Source organism: Tamandua tetradactyla, chromosome 10 (genome assembly GCF_023851605.1).
Source record: "Tamandua tetradactyla isolate mTamTet1 chromosome 10, mTamTet1.pri, whole genome shotgun sequence".
Classification (NCBI taxonomy): Eukaryota; Metazoa; Chordata; class Mammalia; order Pilosa; family Myrmecophagidae; genus Tamandua; species Tamandua tetradactyla.
In genome coordinates, this window is record NC_135336.1 from 71,764,283 (window position 1) to 71,784,167 (window position 19,885).

General features: G+C 35.6%; 1 protein-coding gene and 1 pseudogene across 2 annotated transcripts in view; one reads left to right on the forward strand and one right to left on the reverse strand.

Moving 5' to 3' along the window:
• The window catches only part of LOC143648531 (multidrug resistance-associated protein 1-like), a 93,376-nt gene that overhangs the window by 15,210 nt on the left and 58,281 nt on the right, over positions 1-19,885 (forward strand). Inside the window, exons 5-6 of one of the 2 annotated variants that reach the window (XM_077118720.1) lie at positions 4,306-4,483; positions 15,767-16,021. In XM_077118720.1, the coding sequence (XP_076974835.1) occupies positions 4,306-4,483; positions 15,767-16,021 (433 nt within the window). Of the gene's footprint in view, positions 1-4,305; positions 4,484-13,019; positions 13,112-15,766; positions 16,022-19,885 lie in introns of those variants that run through there. The other variant, XM_077118721.1, reaches the window with a different exon arrangement.
• LOC143648532 (asparagine synthetase [glutamine-hydrolyzing] pseudogene) lies at positions 1,767-3,391 on the reverse strand (annotated as a pseudogene).

Consider the following 19,885-nt stretch of genomic DNA (forward strand, 5'->3'; position numbering starts at 1 on the left):
ACAAGCTAGTTTGGCCATGCCTGCAAAGCTGCAGTAATTTCCATATTGTAGTGAAATGAGACTGTTGACTTGTCTTTCTTCCTGTCTAGACTATGAGCAGGTAAAGAAAAGGGTCCTGGGTTATTCATTTTTGTTTCCTTAGCTCCTTGGACAAAGCCTGGCACAGAGAACTCAAATGCATTTCCTCAATATAATACTGAATAAATTGGCTTATGCAAATTTTCACTTTTCCAAGAGAGTCTGTTTCCAAAGTAGCTGAATAACCTTGAAATGTCCACATTGTGGAACACTTGAGCCATTAGAATTTTATTAGTTTGCATGTTTATAATTTGAACATGGGGTAGATAAATTTGTAAGCTGATTGGCAGACATTCAGTTTTTCTTCTGATGAATATAAGAGAGGACCGCTTTAAGGTTAGAAGCACATTGCTATAGTATTAATACTCATATCAATCGTGTAAAGATAATGCTTTCACTAATTTACTAGTGGAAGGGAGTAACGACTACCTGATATATCTCTGTTTTTTGTTGTGCTTACTCTGTCCCCTTTATGGTTTTATTGTAATATCAGTCAAACAAAAAAATGAAGGCTCTTATCTGATATAGTGAACATAGCCATAGCAGTCTTTAGCATGCCTTTATTATGGATTATTTTCAGCCTTTCATGATTAATGTTTGTAGGTACTGTGATACGTATTCAGTTGTTTGATTTAGTGGGAAAGAAATAAAATCTAATTGGATAGATATATCTACAATAAGGAAAACAGTTTCTTCCCTTAGGAAATTTAATTCTTGAGGCCAGGAAGTCATTTAGAGAGTTACTTTTGTAAATATTAATTTATTGTCTAAATGAATGGCAACTTATAGAAAGCAATTAGAAATTCACAACTTCCTATTATTATCTTCTCATTATGGGGTATATAAAAATTTAATAGTGTCACTGAGAATATGTAGTACTTCAAATAATTTGCAGTTACTAGAAGTTTTAATAATAATTTAATTTAATAATAGTTTTAGAGACACTGGTGTGTATTTGGTTCTAAAGCCCTATTTTTAATAAATTTAAACTTTTAGAGTACTTGGTTTATAAAACAATTTTGGCAACCCAAATGGCTTTTCATTGTTTACTCATTAGCTGTTCAAATTTACCAATAAAATAGATTAATGCTTAGAAATTTATTTTTTATTTACCACTTAAGAATTCACATAAGGATGGATTCTTAAATTCAGTACTGCTTGCGAAAAAATGAGGTATAGTCTTACCTTATTATACATGCTTTCTGCTGGTGCTAATAACCTGCAAGTCTACTCAAAATGACTATTTACAATGATAAAGCACATTTTTGCATCTACAGAATTTGAATTGAAAAAGTAAATTTTTTAAACATCTATTTTTAAAACATCTACTATTATATCTCTTACTAACAAAACAGCAGGAACTACATAAGTAAGCCTGCAAAATAAGTGACATTGATTTGTAGTATATGATCACATTATTTTCACCATTATGCAAAGCATCTCAGTTCTTTATTATTATTATTGTTATTGTTGTTATTGATCCTACATTGATGTCGTTTTAAGGACGGTGAGATCATCTCTGATTTTATTAACAATGGATATCCGGGGCTCAATTTTTTTTTTTTTTACCTAAGTGAAGACTTTTATTTTTTTCATGCCCAAGTAAACTTGGGTGGTCAACTCTCCTTCCCCTTTAATCCTTCACAACAAGAAATATTTCCTTTAACTCTGTAGCTTTGAAAGAGCACTTAAGCTTTGGCAGCTGACTTGTGATGGGTCAGTGTGCTGGTAGTAGGGTCAGAGGCATTGATCCATTTGGGCATCCAGTAAATGGGTCAGCCAGTCAACCCAGCTTGGGTAATAGCTTTCAGAGATTTGACGGTAATAACTTCAGTTTTAAGAGTGTTGAAGGAAAATTTCTGTGCTGCAGTTGCCATCATTGTTGCATCATTAACCTGATGTTCAATAAATTCCTATAAAATCCTAAACCAGAAATTCTTCACTGAGGTTATTCCATCACTGAAGGTTTCTTTTGGTCGCTTAGCAAATTTCTTTATCAGGTCAGAGCCCTCAAATCACTCTCTCCAGAGATGTTTTTCTATCCCATTCTTTGGAATTCTCATTTCTGGTGGCAGAGACAAGTAATAAAAAGAAAAACAGTGATCCAGGAATGGGATTCTCAATTCAGGGCCATGGGCGGCAGTAATTTGATCTGCACAGAGAACAGCAAACAAATAGAGTTCCTTTAGAAGCCTCTCACTCTCTTCTTCAGCTTTTTCAGCAGAAGGAGCCTTGTGAAAACACATGTAACCCTGTGTAAGTTCATCTGAATCTTCTCCAGAGAAGATCACTACACTATCTGTGATCTTCCTAATGTACTTGGAAATTAAATACATACCTACTGGGGTTTGAACTATTGTAATATCATAAGTTTCCAAAACGAATATAACTTCATCCAGGGCCTGAATGCCTTCCTCAGAATTAAAGAGGACCTCATGGTGTTCCCTTCCAAAATCTTTTGCCACCTCTCTAGCAGCCAATAAATCAGGACTGTCTTCCATGCCAATTGCCAATGTCTAGAGAGGTTATTTTATTTGGGCCTCTTTTAGCTGCTTCAACAGGATGGCAGCAACCAAGTTGGAATCCAGTCTCCCTGATAAGGGGCAGCCAGTCCTTCTGTCTGTCATCAAATGCTTCCAAATAGGATTGTCAGAAAGGATCCGGAGGTTGCTCTTCACAGTTTCTAACTCAAAACCTGGGAATAGTTTCTCCACGTTGTCATAGAGGGCATGCAGAGGTTCAGCTCTACAGTGATGGTATTTAACCATTTCCACTAATGCAACTTTGCCATTGGGCTTTAAATCCAAACTTCGTAGTGTCCCAGAAGAAAAGGCTCCACTTTCAAAAAAGAAGTTGAAGAGTGCTTCAAGTTAACAAGACCTTTAGCTTCTGAACACACTGCCAAAAATCCATCTTCTGTCTTTGAACAAAGGTCTGACTCCATAGGTATCTCTTCTCAGAAATACTTTCTTATTGGCAGTATCCAGTAAATTAAAAGCAAATACCCCATCCAACATACAGATGTTTGCTCAATTTCTCCTTTGTTATAAAGATGAAGGATTAGCTCACCTTCTACTTTGGTCTGGTATTTAAATTCAAAACGGTATTGCATCTCCTTATGGTTGTGTATTTCACCATTGTAACAGAGCCACAAATAAGGCTATTTCTTCAATCGAATTGGCTGCATTCCAAACAGCTGTTTGACCACTGCCAGCTGGTGAAATCTAAAGCAGCAGTTGGTGTATCCATTGATATTCTCAAAATGAAATGCATCTGGACTCCTGTGTGCAGTGTTCATGGCACTCAGGCACTGAACAGAGAGGCAGTCATTGCTGCCAAAGAGGGCCCAAGTGCCACATGTGGTAAAGTGGTGCTCCCAGTGCTCTGGGCACGTGTGAGCCTGGCTGACGAAGGTGAGGTATTCCAGCTAAGGGACTCAAGTGCTTAATTTTTTTTTTAATTATTTATTTATTTATTAATTTAAAAAATTAACAACAAACAAACAAAAACATTAAAATATCATTCCGTTCTACATATATAATCAGTAATTCTCAATATCATCACATAGTTGCATATTCATCATTTCTTAGAACATTTGCATCAATTCAGAAAAAGAAATAAAAAGACAGCAGAAAGAGAAATAAAATGATAACAGAAAAAAAATTATACATACCATACCCATTACCCCTTGTCAAGCACTTAATTTTAATCAGAGCTTATATTTGAGGAACGATGAGGAACCAAGATGGTTAAAAGCAGCACCAAAAAAGTGAAATAAAATTTTAAAAACTGTCTGTGAGACATCCTAAGAGACTTCCTAATTACATTCTGGTTGTCATTTTTCCCTATATTTAGCAAAATAAATTATTTTGAAAACAAAAAAAAAACCTCATTTTAAATGTCTCCATGTCTCACCTTTTCTAATGAAGTTAGATCAGAAGAGAGTTAATTACTTGAAGAGATTATCATATGAAAGTTGAAAAATAGCCTCTCGCAAAGGTGAGCCTGTGAAAATAATTGGTTTTATTTATTTTATTATCTAATGCTCGAGTGAAAAAAAAAGAGGAGGGTGATAATTGGGGAAGTAGAGAAAAAGAACAAGGAGGAAGTTGTGTGTCTGAGTGTTCACATATATGTGTAATATTTTGACAACACTGAATTCTCCTAAGCGTTTTCCTGCTTCAGATGCTTAATATTTCTAACCTTTTATTTTTCTGTGATCTTCAGGCAAATGATCATTTTCTGTGAACACCGCACTGATTTTGGCTGGAGTGGCTATGGTTATGCAATGGCACTTTTTGTTGTAGTCTTTTTGCAAACCCTGATTCTTCAGCAATATCAACGTTTTAACATGCTCACCTCTGCAAAAATTAAGACAGCTGTAATTGGACTGGTCTACAAAAAGGTAAAAAAAAAAAAAGAAAATAAATAAATAAATAAATAAATAAATAAATAAATAAATATATATATATATATATATATATATATATATAAAGATTTCCCAATTGCTAATTGAGCTAATCTTTTGTATACTTTAAAAATAAGGGGACTAGGGTGGTGCAGTCGTGGCTCAGTGGGAGAATTCTTGCCTGCCTTGCTGGGTTTGATCCCAGAGCCTGCCCATGCCAAAAAAAAAGGGGGACTAAAATAGTATGAGTATATCAAAAAGTTTTTAGGGTGTTCCTTGACTATACATTCGTTTTCCTTTTTATTTTTTTTAATTTTTAAATTAAAAAAAATTTTTTTGCATGGACAGGCACTGGGAATTGAACCTGGGTCTCCGGCATGGTAGGCAAAAACTGCCTGCTAAGCCACCGTGGCCTGCCCAGTGTCCTTTTTTAAAAAAAAATTTTTATTGAGAAATAACCACATACATACTGTCCAACCATATTATACAATCAGTGGCTCACAATATTATCAGATATTGTGTATTCTTCATCATGACCGTTTTTATAACATTTGCATCACTTCAGAAAAAGAGATAAAAAGAAAAAAAAGAACTCTTAACATCCCATACCCCTTACTCCTCCCTCTCATTGACCCACAGTATGTCAGTCTACCCAGTTTTTATCCTTTATCTCCTCCTGTTATTTATTTATTTATTATCCTTATTTTTTACTCATCTGTCCATACCCTAGATAAAAGGAGCATCAGACACAAGGTTTTCACAATCACGCAGGCACATTGTAAAAGCTCTTTATATGGTCTTCAAGAATCAAGGCTACTGGAATGCAGTTTCAGGGAATTCCTTCTACCTACTCCAAAATACACCATATTTAGTCTTCTGATCCATGAACATGGTATACCCTTCCATTTATTTAGGTCTTCTAGTTTTCTGTGTATAGGTCATTTGTATCTTTACAAATGTATCCCTAAATATTTGATTCTTTTTGTTGCTATTGTAAGTGGGATTTTTTGCTTGATGTCCTCCTCAGATAGCCCATCACTAGTTTATAGAAACACTACTGATTTGGGGTGTTGATCATGTACCCTCCCACTTTGCTGTACTCATTTATTAGCTCTAGTAGCTTTGCTGTAAATTTTTCAGGATTTTTGACATAGTATCATGTCCTTTGTAAGACATGTAAGAAGAGTTTTACTTTTTTCTTTCCAATTTTGGAGGCCTTTTATTTCTTCTCTAATTGCTCTGGCTAGAACTTCAGCATAATATTGAATAACAGTGGTGACAGTGTGTATCCTTGTCTTGTTCCTGATCTTAGAGGGAAAGTTTTCAGTCTTTCCCCATTGAGATGATATTAGCTGTGGGATTTTCATATAATCTCTTTATCATGTTGAGAAAGTTCCCTACTATTTCTATCATTTGAAGTGCTTTCATCAAGAAAGGACATTGATTTCTGTCAAATGCCTTTTCTGCATCAGTCGAGATGATTGTGCAGTTTTTCCACTTTGGTTTATTGATATGATGTGTTTTGTTAATTGATTTTCTTGTGTTAAACCAGCTGTACTGGTTTGAAAGGATGTATGTCCCCTAGAAAAGCCATGTTTTAATCAAAATCCCATTTCATAAAGGTAGAATAATCCCTATTCAATACTGTATGTTTGAAACAGAAATCAGATCATCTCTCTGGATGGTGTGATTTAATCAAGAGTGGTTGTTAAGTTGGATTAGATGACGTCATGTCTCCACCCATTTGGGTGGGTCTTGAAAAGTTTCTGGAGTCCTATAAAAGAGAAAACATTTTGGAGAATGAAGGAAATTCGGAGAGAGCAGAGAATGCTGCAGCATCACAAAGCAAAGAGTCCATGAGCCAGCGACCTTTGGAGATGAAGAAGGAAAATGTCTCCCAGGGAACTTCATGAAACAGAAAGCCAGGAGAGAAAGCTAGCAGATGATGCTGTGTTCGCTATGTGCCCTTCCAGATGAGGGGGAAGCCCTGAATGTGTTCTTCATGTGCCTTCTCACTTGAGAGAGAAACCCTGAACCTCATTGGCCTTCTTGAACCAAGGTATCTTTCCCTGGATGGATGCCTTTGATTGGACATTTCCATAGACTTGTTTTAATTGGGACATTTTTTCAGCCTTAGAACTATAAACTAGCAACTTATTAAATCCCCCCTTTAAAAAGCCATTCTGTTCCTGGTATATTGTGTTCTGGCAGCTAGCAAACTAAAACACTAGCCTTGCATACCTGGAATAAATCCCAGTTGGTCATGGTGTATAATTCATTTAATGTGCTGCTGTATTTGATTAGCAAATATTGTGTTGATGATTTTTGCATCCATATTTATTAAGGAGATTGAGTTGCAATTTTCTTTTCTTGTAGTATATTTGTCTGGCTTTGGTATAAGGGTGATGTTGGCTTCATAGAATGAATTTGAATTTGATAGCTTTCCCTCTTCTTCAGTTTTTTTGAAGAGTTTAGCAGGATTGGTACTAATTGTTTTTTGAATGCTTGGCAGTTCAATGCATGACTTCACATGAAGCCCTCTTGTCCTGGACTTTCCTTTTGGGAGCTTCTTGATGATTGAATTAGTCTCTTTACTTGTGATTGATTTGTTGAGGTCATCTATTTCTTCTCGAGTCAATGTTGATTGTTCATGCCTTTCTAGGAAATTGTCCATTTCATCTGCATTTCTAGTTTATTAACATATAGTTGCTCATAGTATCCATTCATTACCTCCTTTATTTCTGTAGTCAGTGGTTATGTCCCCTGTTCCATTTCTGATTTTATTTATTTGCATTCTCACTATTTTTTTTTCCAGCCTAGCTAAGAGTCCATCGATTTTATTGAGTTTCCTAAAGAACCAACTTCTGTTTTTGTTGATTCTCTTTATTGTTGTCGTTTTTTTTTTTTTTTTAATTTTACATGAGCAGGCAGCAGGAATTGAACCCAAGTCTCCAGCATGGCAGGCGAGAATTCTGCCTGCTGAGCAACCATGGCCCACCCTCTCTATTGTTTTTGTATACTCAATTTCATTTATATCTGTTCTAATCTTCATAATTTCTATCCTTTTGTTTACAATGCCTTGGGATTAATTTGCTGTCCTTTCTCTAGTTCTTCCAAGTGAACAGTTAATTCCTCGATTTTTGCTCTTTCTTTTTTAATATAGGCATTTAAGGCAATACATTTTCTTTTCAGCACTGCTTTTGCTTCATCCTATAAATTTTGATGTGTTGTGTTTTCATTTTCATTTGCCTCAAGATATTTACAAATTTCTCCTATAATTTCTTCCTTGACCCACTAGTTGTTTAAGAGTATGTTGTTTAGCCTGTATATATTGATTTCCAACTTCATTCCATTATGATCTGAGAAAGTGCTTTGCAGTATTTCAATCTTTTTAAATTTATTAAGACTCACTTTGCTACCTAGCATATGGTCTGTCCTTGAGAATGACCCGTGAGCACTTGGAAAAATGTGTTTCCTTCTTTTGTGGTCTGTAATGTTCTGTAAATGTCTGCTAAGTCTAGTTCATTCATCATATTATTCAAAATCTCTGTTTCCTTATTGATCCTCTGTCTAGTTGTTCTATCCATTGTTGAGAACAGGGAATTGAAGTCTCCAACTATTATGGTAGAGGTGTCTGCTTCTCCCTTCAGTGTTGTTAGTGTAATGCCTCACATATTTTGGAGCACTCTGCCTTGGTGCTTAAATATTTATGAGTTATGTCTGCTTGTTTAATTGTTCCTTTTATTAATACATAGAGTCCTTCTTTGTCTCTTTTAATTGTTTTTCATTTGAAGTCTAATTTGTCAGATATTAATATGGCTACTCCTGCTCTTTTCTGGTTGTTGTTTGAAAGAGATATCTTTTCCCACCCTTTCACTTTCAACCTGTTTTTGTCCTTGGTTCTAAAGTGAGTCTCTTGTAGACAGCATATAGATGGATCTTGTTTTTTAATCCATTCTACCAGTCTATGTCATTTGATTGGGAGTTTAATTCATTAACATTTAATGTTATTAATGTAAAGGCAGTACTTTCTTCTACCATTTTGTCTTTTGGATCTTATATGTCTTACCTGATATTTTTTTCTCTTTTTACCTTTACTGATAGACTTCATTTCTGCATTCTTCTGCAGACCTCTCTCTCCTGTCTTTTCCTATCTGCCTGTAGTACTCCCTTTAGTATTTCTTGTAGGGCTGGTCTTTTAGTCACAAATTCTCTCAGTGATTGTTTGTCTGAAAATATTTTAATCTGATTTTTGAAGGAAAGTTTTGCTGGCTGTAGACTGCTTGGTTGGCAGTTTTTCTCTTTCAGTATCTTAAATATATCATATCACTGCCTTTTAACCTGCATAGGTTTCTGCTGAGAAGTCCACACAGTCTTATCAGTCTTCCCTTGTTTGTCATAGATTGCTTTTCTCTTGCTGCTTTCAAATTCTCTCTTTGTCTTTGATGTTTGACAGTCTAATTAGTAAGTATCTTAGAGTATGTCTGTTTGGGTGTATTCTGGTTAGGGTGCACTGCATTTCTTGGATCTGTAATTTTATGTCTTTCTTAAGAGATGGGGAATTTTCAGTGACTAGTTTCTTTGTCTCTCAGATATGCCTTGGTTGGGGCAGTGGTGGGGCCTGGGAGAGCTTCCAGTTATATCTACTGAGCTCTTAAGAAGCTAAAAATAAGAAAAGCGAAAAGTGTTTTAAGAGTCGGACTGGACCCCTCATGTTTGCTATCAAGAGCTTGACTTGGTACGTGGTTCTCTGTATTTCCATGCTGTATGCACCCCCTTTTCTTGGGGTCAAGCCCATTTATAATATTTTGTGCTGTCTCACTGAAAAAGCTTCTTTTTTTTCCATCAGCCCCATCCCCTCTCTGCTGGGATAAAACTCTTAGTTCTTTTAAAGTTTATTCGTGCTGGGGGCCTGGTAGCTAGTCAAAATTTGTTAGTTAATTCCACTTAGCTGGATTGAGTTAAGTCCTTGCTGCTAGTAAAGTCTGTTTCTTTTTCCCTTGGGGAACCAGCCTGCTGTGCCTGTGGGAGAGGGGCGCAAGCGTCTGCAGCTTGGGGCACTTAAGATTCTGTGCAGAATCTCAGCTGTTTCACCCTTCCAGACGGGCATACACTGTGCATTCAGTCACTATGTTCCCCTAGCAATTGTTCTGTACCATTCCTGTCTGTTTACTAGTTTTCTGGAGGATGAGCTAAATTCCACACCTTTCTATGCTGCCATCTTGCCCCACCTCTGCCTCTCCATTAGTTTCGTTTTGCAAGAAATTTGACTCATGAATGAGCCAGCTGGAATCTTTTAATTTCTCAGTAGTGTATTCTCCTTGTAGTTTCGGCAACTTTTAGTCATCGCTGATTTGTGAAATTATGTGATGATGTCTGTCTTCTCTTTTGTCACTTAACTCTTTAGAAAGTAAATGATATTTAATTTATGAATGTCTGTATTTATGTGTCAGTAAAATTTATTTTCACCATCATTTTCAGTTCACATATTGCTTTTTCCTTTCTTCTCTAAATAGTCTGCATCATTTTTCCATGTCACAAAGTCATCCTTCTCTGTACCTTCACTGTCTGCTTCTCTTTCATTCTAAGCCTTACCCCCCAAAACCTGACCACATCTCATACTGCAGATAGCCCTAAAGTTAAATTTGTTCTATCTTGATAATTCAATACAAATTCCACCTTTTTACCATCCAGAGCCAGATTATAACCTTTTATTGAAATCATAATTAGAAACAATAGAAGAATTTCTTTCCTTCCTATATTTATCAATAAGTTATTCAATCAACAGATGTGTTGTGTGCTCTCATTCAGTGTTCCCCTGTAAATTCTGTGCTCTCAATGATTTGGAATAGAACCTTATTCACCTGTTGTATCCTCATCATCTGTGTCAGTAACTTTCATGTATTTGTACAGAAGTTGGATATCTGACTGAATGAATGAGTTGGGAAAAAGGATTAGTATACATAATAAAGATGTGGAACTGAATAAATTTTATAGGAGATCAGATGGGCAGGAAATCCTGAAGTGTCCATGAAATTAAGGAAGGTTTCACAAAGAAAGAAGCCTTGGAATGATCTTTGCGAGAGTAGTAGAATTTGTGTAAGTGGGAGGAAGTATTAGAATTTGGACTAAGCTGGGCGTGAGACATCACAGGCCATTTTGCTATACTGTACCAGCATGGGGGCATGGCATGGTTTTAGGGATCCTGAAGTGATGCAGGGCCAATTGATTCAGGAAATGGTAACTGATTTTGCAGGAAGTCAAGAGCACAGCTCACATACTGGGCCAGACAGGCTGTCTCAGTCCTAATTCCAGAGGCAGTAAATTTGGAGGAATCCAAATACTCAGGCAATATTTCAGAGGATCTAGGAAACAATTTAAACTCCAACCATTTTTTCTGATGTGCGGTCCATATGGAAGAGTATTTCATTCAATGTTTAGTGCCTAGATTTTGGATAGGGGATTTGGTTGGCTTAACAGGTAGAAAGGAGTAGATTGCAGTAGAATATAGAGCACACTGTCACAAATGAAAAGGTAATTCAGGTGTTGCTGGAGAGCCTATTACGGGGCAAAAGAACCTGAAGGTAAGATAAGAAAACAGTGACTACAAGGGTGAAACCTGTGGTCACTTGGAGATTGCTTAGCAACGAAGGACACTTAAGGTCAAAGGAGAGCAGCAATTCATCCAACTCAGAGGGTCTTGCCGTAGGGATTATGACTTAATTCCAGGCACCATCAAACAAGAAGCGGAAGACGTAACCTGTGTGTTAGGATCAACTCACACACCGGGATAAGACCTGCAGGTGGGCAGTAATATAAGGCAGACCTTTCCTTGAGTCTTTTTTTTATCCTCTATCTACCTTACAAAGGGAGTCTCTCCCTGTGGAGCTAATTAAGGCTGTTCCATGTCTCTTCAGCATCCTTTATAGATTTTAGCATCAGATTTTTATGATATCTAAAGACCTTCAAGATACTGAGTGACTCTTTTAGCAGGTCCTAGATGTCCCATATTAATCTGAAGTTGGACCTCCCTCATCAAGGACTTGTTATTGAAGTGGGATAAAACTGGTCTAAGATTGATGTAGTTTTTTCTTGAGGAGTAGAGAAAGTCTCAGGTGTTACTTGTTCTGTGTCTGTTATGGAATGATTTGTGTTCCCCAGAAAGATGTGTTCAAGTCCTAACCTTTTATTAGTTTAAATATTTTCTACTTGATAATCAGAAAACATGTTGCAGTATCCGCTGCAATTAGTGGTGTCATACTGCAGTATTCTTTCCAACTGTCATGTAACAAAGTGGTGGTTTAGATTATTTAATTTAGAGCAGTAATAAATGGTATCTAAATTGTCCTTCATGGCTTTTGGATTTTGTCCCTTTCAGAAATGCAAAGAATTACTTGGCAGGAAAAGATATTGGAAGAAAAATCAGTTCTCCTAATGTTAAAAATGTCATGCAGAACAACATCCAATTATATGGTGCCCTTTCATCTATAATAGTCTGAAAGTAGTTAATTTTTAAAGATTATTTTCTTGTATCCATTGAAGAAAATATATACAATGCATGAAATGTAAAAGAGAAAATAACCATCCATAATTTTAGAATCCAGAGATATTTATTGGTATATTTTCTTCCACTGTTTTTCCATGTAAATATACATATTTGTCATACAGTGTTTTGCATTTATTGTTTGCTTATAATATATCATGAGATATATATTGAGAGAGTGCCTTATAAATATTTTTTCAATTCTTTTTTTTGTAATCTTTTTTATTGTATTTTATATATGTTTGTCCATATATACAAACATAAGTTTACATAAATGTATAGAAGAGATGGTTTGATGTGTGCTGTATTTTTTTCTACTCTTGGCATTTTTTTTTCTCATTTGCTTGTCCTTTTTTCTTCTTGCTTATCACCTTCACTTATAATATAGTTCCATTATTTTTTCTTTATCAGAGATTTCATTGTTTTCCAAAGTTTGGATCACATAATAAACAACTTTTTTTCTATTTTACTTTTCTTAATAAAAAATTTCACCTTTTCTCTGGTATAACTCCAGTAATCCTCTTTAATGGCCACATAACATTCTATCTGTGTCTGTAATATAATTTATTCTGCCACTGTGAATAGTGCTGTAAAAACATCCTTGTATATATTTTTCTTTTGTCCCACGAGTGGTACTGTTAGGTTTAAAGTTAGGTGCATATGCTTATAATTTTTAAAAATATTTTTATTGATAAACAACGTATAAATGCAAACATTCTTAATATACAAACATTCCATACATGGTGTACAATCAGTGGCTCATAATATCACCACATAATTGATCACCATAAGCATTTTTTAGAACATTTGCACCACTCCAGAAAAAGAAATAGAAAGAAAAACAAAAAAACTCATACATACCCCTTACTCCTCCCTCTATTGACCACTAATATTTCCACCTACCCAATATATTCTAACCTTTGTTCCCCCTATTATTTATTTTTTACTCTTCCCATACCCTAGATAAAGAGAGCACCAGACACAAGGTTTTAACAATCACACAGTGACAATGTAAACATTAATATCTTCCTACAATCATCTTCAAGAAACAAGGCTACTGGAACACAGCTCTACAGTTTCAGGTACTTTCCTTTAGCCACTCAAATACACCATAAACTGAAAAAGGATATCTATATAATGTGTAAGAGTAATCTCCAGGATAACCTCGCGACTCTGTTTGAAATCTCTCAGCCAGTGACACTTTACTTTTTCTCATTTCTCTCTTCCCCCTTTTGATCAAGGTTTTCTCAATCCCTTGATGCTGGGTCCCAGCTTATCCTGGGATTTCTGTCCCACATTATAGCCCCATGTAGTGGGGAGGGCAGTGGGTTCACTCGCCTTGTTGGCTTAGAGAGAGAGTTCACATCTGAGTAACAAAAGAGGTTCTCTGGAGGGTGACTCTTAGGCCTAATTTTAAGTAGGCTTAGCCTGTCTTTTGTAAGTGCACTTGTAATTTTAACTGTACTTTCAGATTTTTTTTTGACCTGTGATTTCCCCCCTGGGCTGCAGAATGGAAACAAACTGGAACATCTGTGCACCTAGGAAAAGAGAAAGGGGGTAGATGAGGACTAGGAGATGGCTGAGTCCGTGCCTGAGACTTCCCCTGCAATTTGCTCATTGTCAGTCATTTGAAGTGTTAGCAGTTTTTCACTGTGCAATTGTTTATGCACAAGGAACCTTATATGATTTTAAATTCTTTCTTTTTTTTTTTTTACATGGGCAGGCACCAGGAATCGAACCCGGGTCCTCTGGCATGGCAAGCAAGCATTCTTGCCTGCTGAGCCACCATGGCTTGCCCTAAATTATTTCTTAAGATATAATTCCTGTGGCACTGGAAGCAAATTAACTTCTCTATGTCTCTATGCAGTTTCATCATCTGCAACATAGGAATATTAATAGTACTTATTTTATAGGGTTTGTTTTATTAAATGAAAAATGCATGTAAAGTACTTAGAACGCTGTGGACAAATAGTAATCACTAAAAAAATAAATCTGCTCTCAGTTATTATTATAACAGGCACTGTACCCAGCACATAGTAGGATCTCCAGTGAAGATCTCTATTGAGGAAGTGACAGTTAAGCTAAAGTTGTTGGGTCAGAAGACCAGGGACAGAGTTAGGAGTAAATGGCAAGGCAGAGTAGAGCATTTCAGTCCAAGAGAACAGCAAACGTCAAAATATGGTGGCGAGAAAGTGTGGGAAAGGCCACGCAAGATGCAAGTGCACTGATGAGGCAAGAGCCATACCCATCACTTCTGAAAAGCGGTTAAAGATCCTTAGCTTTATCCTGAGTGAAGAAGGAAGGAGGAAAATGGCATGGTCCGATTTTTCTTGCTCAACTACCTTTGTGTGGAGAACAAACCAGAAATTTTGAAAGGAGTTTGGTTGCAGACCAAATAAAAAAAGCCAGTGCCCACGATGAACAAACATAAGCAAATTCTTACAAGTCACTTGCAATATTTAAACACTGCCCCCCCTCCCCATATACACACACGTACCAGTGAAGGAACAACTTATGAAAGTTGTCATCCTATTGCATCAGCAGCACAACTGCAGAAATGGAGCACATAAGTCTCCACTTTACTGTGCAGAAATGGAAACTATGCTAGGGGGATGCTGGCACCTTGTGAAGTTGCCAAGGTTGTGTCCTCCCCACGGTCAGCCGTGTGATGCCCTGCATTTCATTAACTGCCTCTGCTTTAAGCTAGGCTGTGTTACAGCAGCTCTACTGAGGAGTCTGCCTGCTTATTTTCCAGATGGACTTTTCCTTTGCCTGTGTATTTTTCTTTTATTGAATCAATAGATTTCGAGTACCTCCATACCTCTTTTATTCTTGTTAGCCCAGCTCTCAATCCTGTTTCTCTTTAAGTCAAATTAGTGGAAATTCCTCAAAATTCTTGACATATGAATGGACATTATGCCTGATTTTCAGTACAGATACTAATTCCCCACTCTTTTTTGCAGTTATACCTTTCACCAGAAACTTTAAATGGGAGGGGAATTAAATAAAGGGATTTATACTAGCCTTCTTCATAAGAAGTTGCTTATTATAGTGTTTGTGGGGATATTGCATTCGTTATGCAGATAGTAAATAACATGGGCTGGTATAAAATGAGACTTGGGCCTTGGAAATAAAGATGTATTTCCGTCTGCTCCGTGAAGTCTCTCCAATAGTCTTCTCTCTCTAAATTTCCATGACCCTTATAAGCAGGTTTTGCACTTATGAAGTATGCATGGAGCCTGTGTATGTATGTGTAGGTGTGTGTAGTCTGGCTCCACAGTTAGCTTATAATTTCCTTGAGAATTGAGACTATATTCTAAGTTTTCCACTGTTTCTAGCAGTGTTAGATGTTCATTGATTCACTTATGTGCTTTGTGTTGATAAATTTAGATGTTTTAGCATTATAGGAATGCCAACAAATGGAGTGGAGCCTTATTGCAATTAGAATAGATTTCTTTGCAAGTAAGTTGTAGAGGGTTCTTCGTAAACATATTTGTTGGGGAACCCAAGTGTTACCCTCTATTAATACATATTGAATTCTGAGATGTGTACTTTGATCAATAATTGTATTTTTCTCATCTAAATATCATGTCCCTTGATATTACATATGTAGCTCAAATACATAAATAACCTTGTATATTTTCCTGAATATATTAAAATTAACCATGGTTTTGCTACACAGATGCTTCATGGTCTACTGAATGCTTTAAAATTTTTTGCCTTTCTTTTTTTTCCAGGCCCTACTTTTATCTAGTATTTCTCGAAAAAATTTTTCCACTGGGGAAATTATCAACTTAATGTCAGCAGATGCCCAGCAGCTCATGGACTTGACAGCAAACCTCAATCTCCTCTGGTCAGCACCTTTTCAAATCCTGATGGCCATATCACTTCTTTGGCAAGAGCTGGGTCCAGCAGTGTTAGCAGGAGTTGCAGTCCTTGTGCTTGTTATACCATTAAATGCTTTAGTTGCTGCTAGAGTAAAAAACCTGAAGGTAAGAAAATGACTGTGGTTTGTTGCCTATGTCAGACTGAAGCTGAGTTTTCTGATCTGAGTTGACAATAACCATCTAGCTAATTATCTATATAGGGAAACAGTACTTATAAATGGAAACAAACCAAATTTATCATGATTCATCATTAAACTGATATTTATTAGGCATCTATCCTGTGCCAGTCACTGTACCTGGTACAGGAATTACAAGAGAACAGACAAGTCCCTTCTATCATGGGACTAGTGGAGGAGAGATATCAAGCATGTCAATAAATTAAAAAATTCTGTTGCATATCTATAACCCAATGCCAGTGAAAGTATGTGTAGGAACACAAAACAAATTAGGATAAGGGGATAGAGTAATGAAGGGCACCATTTTACCTGTTGGGACAGGAGTGTGCTCTATAAGGATGTGATGCATGAACAGAGTAAGGGAGCAAGTCCATGTGGGTGACTGATGGAAGGACCGTGTCATGCCAAGGGGTTAGTGTGCAACAGGCCACAGGTAGGGCCATGCTTAGTTTGTTTAAAGAGGTGAGGATTCTAGTGGCTGAAGTGAGCAAGAAGTGACTTTATACAACATGTGAATAGTATAATGCCTAACTGAATCAACTGTAGTTTTCTTCCTTTACATTCAGTGTAGTCAGTCATTCATTGTACTAACAGTCTATGTTTTGATATCACACCATGTACACACTGTACTATGGTATACTGTAGGAAAAGAGAAAGAGCATCATTTGCTGCCTCGAAGGAAATCAAACTGTAGTGGAGGAGAAAGATGTCTCCACAGGTTAAATTAACACACAAAGTAGGCATACTGCTTATGAAACATATTCTATTATTTTAAATGGATCCATAATGAATAGTATATATGAATTGATTTTGAAGTGTACATCATATGCATATTACGAAAGAAGCAACTTAAAGATATAAACGTGCACATAAGTACACACTTACAGATACATACCAAAAATCTAATTTTTTAAAAGTGAACATACCTATGTAAATATGTATGAAAGATGGAGAGATAAAAAATATATCTAGGTAGATATAGCTATAAATGTATTGTATAAGCATATAAATAATCTGGAGGTAAAGCACCAGTCTTTTAAGAATAATTACCTATAGAATTGAAATTACATGGGGGATGGAGGAGGCATTTTTCATTTATTATTTTAATGCTTTTTAAGTGATAAGAATTTTTACTTTCTTTTATATTTTTCTAAATTTTTCAAATAATTATCAAATAATGAGTAGTCTTTAGAGAGGAGAACTGGAATATAGCAGGTAATTCTAAAATGGAACTATTATTACGATTTAAGACTATGAGTTTGCTTATAATTATAAGACCTTTAAAAAGAGGTTATTAAAATAATGATGTTTAATATCAAATTATTAGGAATGAAAATACATTGTTGGAATCTTAATCAGAAGCCCTAACAACTTTAAAGTGACTCCAATATTATACACAAATATACTGAACAGGAAATGCAGCTTTAAATTGTGGAAATTCAATATTATGAGCATTAATGTGTAAAGTTGTTCTTTATAAGACATAAAAACATTTGCTATTACATATAACATAAAAGTAGGAATGATATTGGAGGAAATCCTTAATAAACAATATCCAGACAATGATAATTATAAAATATTATGGTAATTATTAAATATTTGAATACATATGCAATCATTACTTTGTAAAAAGAGAAAGCCAGTATTTGAAAATGCAAATTTTAATTCCTCTAATTCCCCAAGTACTAAAAACACTCAAGGGAATAACTGTTTATGACATAAAAAGCTTTATTTTTATTCCTGTAAAAATAAAATTTTGTGGAAAAAAAACCAAACTGTCAGTAGTTAAGAAAATTTAAAAAATGTGGATAGCTTAATTGAACACCGTAAGTACATGGAACCTTGAGTAGAGCATAAGATTTTGTAGGTTCATCCAGAGTGATGTCCCAATAAATCCCAGAGTGATTTGAACAGTGAGTAAAATTGTATTTGCAAGTCCCCTTGGGGGAATGGTGAGAAAGGGGGAAAATTCAGCTTCCCCAAGTGGAGATTTCTTGATATTCTCACAAGCACTGGGGACAACCAAAGCAATAGGCTGAGTCCTCAACCTTGGCGTTTGTTCATGTGAAGCTTGACCCCACAAAGGATAGATCAAGCCTACTTAAAATTAGGCCTAAGAGTCACCCCCAAGAGAACCTCTTTTGTTGCTCAGATGTGGACTCTCTCTCCAGCCAGCACAACAAGCAAACTCACCACCCTCCCCCTGTCTTAGTGGGACATGACTCCCAGGGGCGTAGACCTTCCTGGCAATGAGGGACAGAAATCCTAGAATGAGCTGAGACTCAGCATCAAGGGATTGAGGAAACCTTCTCAAACAAAAAGGGGAAGAATGAAATGAGACAAAAAAAAAGAGTCAGTGGCTGAGAGATTCCAAACAGAGTTGAGAGGTTGTCCTGGAGGTTATTCTTACACATTAAATAGATATCACCTTGTTATCCAAGATGTAATGGAGAGACTGGAGGGAACTGCCTGAAAATGTAGCGCTGTGTTCCAGTAGCCATGTTTCTTGAAGATGATTGTATAATGATATAGCTTTCACAATATGACTGTGTGATTTTGAAAACCTTGTGTCTGATGTTCCTTTTATCTACCTAATCAACAGACGAATAAAAGATATGGCATAAAAATAAATAATAGGGGGAGCAAATGTTAAAATAAATGTAGTAGATTGAAATACTAGTGATCAATAAAGGGAGTGGTAAGGGGTATGGTATGTATGAATTTTTTTCTGTTGTCTTTTTATTTCTTTTTCTGAATTGATGCAAATATTCTAAGAAATTGTCATGATGAATATGCAACTATGTGATGATATTGTGAATTACTGATTATATATGTAGAATGGAAAGATCATTTGTTAAGAATGTTTGAGTTTGTTTGTTTTTATAGTTTAAAAAAATTAAAAATTTATTAAAAAAACCCACAAAAAATTATATGAAAAAACTCATAGGTTCTCTTATTAAACAAAATATACTGATATACAGTTTAAACCCTTTTGAAGACAGTCATCACACAGTTTTAAATTCAGCTAAATCTTAGTAAGCATATATACTACCATAGTACTGTATTTTTCTCACTTTTTTAAATTTCTCAATTACTTTTGTCACTATCTATCACTTTTATTATTATTAGCTACCTTTTGGTCCATGTTACTATGTAACAGGCAATGTGTTACTTGCTTTCATATAATAGCCCATATAGTTCTACACTTGATCTTAGCCAAAAGGCCAAGAAGTGATGTGTAGTTCTTATAATAACTCCAAGAAAAATATTATTATCTATGCCTTAAGGAAACTGACTGAGATAGAAGGAAAGAAGTGACTCACCTATAATTATTACATGGTTATTTGTTGAAATCATGATGTCAGAATTTGAACCCAAATCTACATTATCGCTTAAACCATATTTTAATCACTATGTTCTACTGTCTCCCCAAGGATTTTACATGTCTGTTTTCCCACTAAGATGTAAGCTCTTTAATAGCAACAACCATGCCTTTCTCTCTATCTCTGGTGCCTGATTGATAGGAAGGACTCAATAAATGGTGGAATAAAAAAAAGAAGTATCACATTTTAATAGGAAATGGATATTTATTATTTCATTATTCAATTTTAATCAATTCACATTTAAATAAATATACTTAGTACAATTTTGGAAAGTAACATCCTGCTTTTATTCTACTATTGATTATCTTTAAATTTTTAAACATGTACTTGTAACTACTTTCTAACATTATCAATAGGAGCATACTGTAAAAGGGTTTCCTTTAACTAAATCTTATACTAAAAATGAAGAA